This window comes from Arachis hypogaea, chromosome 17, assembly GCF_003086295.3.
Source record: "Arachis hypogaea cultivar Tifrunner chromosome 17, arahy.Tifrunner.gnm2.J5K5, whole genome shotgun sequence".
Taxonomy (NCBI): Eukaryota; Viridiplantae; Streptophyta; class Magnoliopsida; order Fabales; family Fabaceae; genus Arachis; species Arachis hypogaea.
In genome coordinates this window covers 70,192,363-70,194,147 of record NC_092052.1, presented here as the reverse complement: position 1 = coordinate 70,194,147, position 1,785 = coordinate 70,192,363, and the positions used below count along the sequence as shown (strand labels likewise).

The 1,785-nt window shown below is 45.3% G+C and overlaps 1 protein-coding gene across 1 annotated transcript; it reads left to right on the top strand.

Annotated features, from left to right (window-relative positions):
• Positions 1–726: 726 nt before the first annotated feature.
• LOC112763397 (uncharacterized) lies at positions 727–1,092 on the top strand. Its single transcript, XM_025809080.1, has one exon. The coding sequence runs from the start codon at positions 727–729 to the stop codon at positions 1,090–1,092; it is 366 nt and encodes a 121-aa protein (XP_025664865.1).
• Positions 1,093–1,785: the final 693 nt, after the last annotated feature.

The window sequence follows — 1,785 nt, the reverse complement described above, 5'->3', positions numbered from 1 at the left end:
ATCTGAGAGTGGGGATCATTTTGACCCACAACGAACAGCGAGGAAGGTTTTAAACTACGGATTCTGGTGGCCCACTTTGTTTAGGGATGCCAACCAATTTTGCAAATCTTGTCATCAATGCTAGAAATCTGGAAATACCTCTCAGAGAGACGAGATGCGCCAACAATCGATGATTTTTTGTGAGATTTTTTATGTTTGGGGCATGGATTTCATGGGGCCATTTCCAAATTCCAATGGGTTTGTGTACATATTGTTAGCAGTGGACTACATCTCTAAATGGGTGGAAGCAATTCCTACCCGTTGCGATGACGCTAATACCATTGCTTCCTTTTTGAAAAATAACATTATTTGTAGATTTGGGTCACCACGAGCAGTCGTGAGCGACCAAGGAACCCACTTTTGTAACAGGAAAATTAAGGTATTGATGAAAAAGTATGGGGTTATTCACAAAGTTTCTACAGCCTATCACCCCCAAACCAACGGACAAGCGGAAGTATCCAACAGGGAGATCAAAAGAATCTTAGAGAAGGTGGTTAACCCATAGTGGAACGATTGAAGTTTTAGATTGGGAGATACATTATGGGCCTATAGGACCGCTTACAAGACCCCAATCAGGATGAGCCCCTTCCGTATTATTTTTGGGAAACCCTGTCATCTTCCGGTTGAGATCCAACATAGAGCCTTTTGGGCGGTGAAGAATTGCAACCCGGACTTAAAGGGGGCGGGATGGAACGTAAGCTCCAATTGGAAGAATTAGAATGCCTTAGGTTGGAAGCATATGAGAATGCTCAGTTCTACAAGGAAAAAGCTAAGGCATTCCATGACCAGAATATAAGGCGGAAGAACTTCAAGATAGGTGATGAAGTGCTTGTATACAATTCAAGGTTGCGGTTCATGCCCAGAAAATTGAGGTCTAGATGGGATGGGCCGCTTAAAGTGGTAGATGTCAAACTATATGGGGTGGTGGAGGTGATTCACCGCACTAATGAAGTTAAGTTCAAGGTCAATGGTCATAGGGTGAAGCTCTATCATACTCAACCCAAAAATGCCAAGGAGTTGGAGATCTTTCTCTTTGGTGAAGTTTCCAAGTGACTAATGAAGTCATGCAAGTCCAACTTAGGACTCTAAACCAAAGTGTTTGGTGGGAGACACCCCACCATGGTGACATTATTCCAACTCTATCTCTTGTTTATAGTGTTTTACCTTATTTGCCTTTTGTGATATAATGGATAGTTTAGGTTTGATTTGATGAATTTTGAGTTGTTCAAGTTGTATCACTTGTGGACTGTGAATTTGTGCTTATTTGAATGGTTTAGGGTTGGTATGTTGATATGCTAAGGGTAGGAACCTTAGTTTTGAAGAGAAAAAATTTTTCTGAAACAGGGAATCTGTGCGTCCGCACCCACTTGTGCGCCCGCACAACCCTGAATTTTTCGCCATCTGTGCGGACGCACCAGCCTGTGCGTCTACACGAGCTTTGCTTTGCCCTCTGGTCACAGCGCCAGCACAGCCTGTGCGTGCGCGCTACCAGTTTTCCTTACACTGAGCGAGTGCTTATCCGCGTGCGACCGCACACACTCCCTTTCATGCTCTATCTGTGCGGCCGCACAGACGTGTGCGTCCGCACGCAACTTGATAGCCCCTTTGGTAGCAGCGAGGGAATGGCTTGTGTGTGGGCACAACCTCCCCCATTCCCAACCTCTGTGCGTGCGCACGGACTTGTGTGCACACGCACGGGAGCCTTTGTCCGCAAGCTAAAAAAAACTGTATCTGTGAAGTTGCACG

Bases quoted from the DNA above. Each gene is read 5' to 3' on its own strand.
- LOC112763397 (XM_025809080.1), top strand. From the start codon at position 727: ATGGAACGTAAGCTCCAATTGGAAGAATTAGAATGCCTTAGGTTGGAA.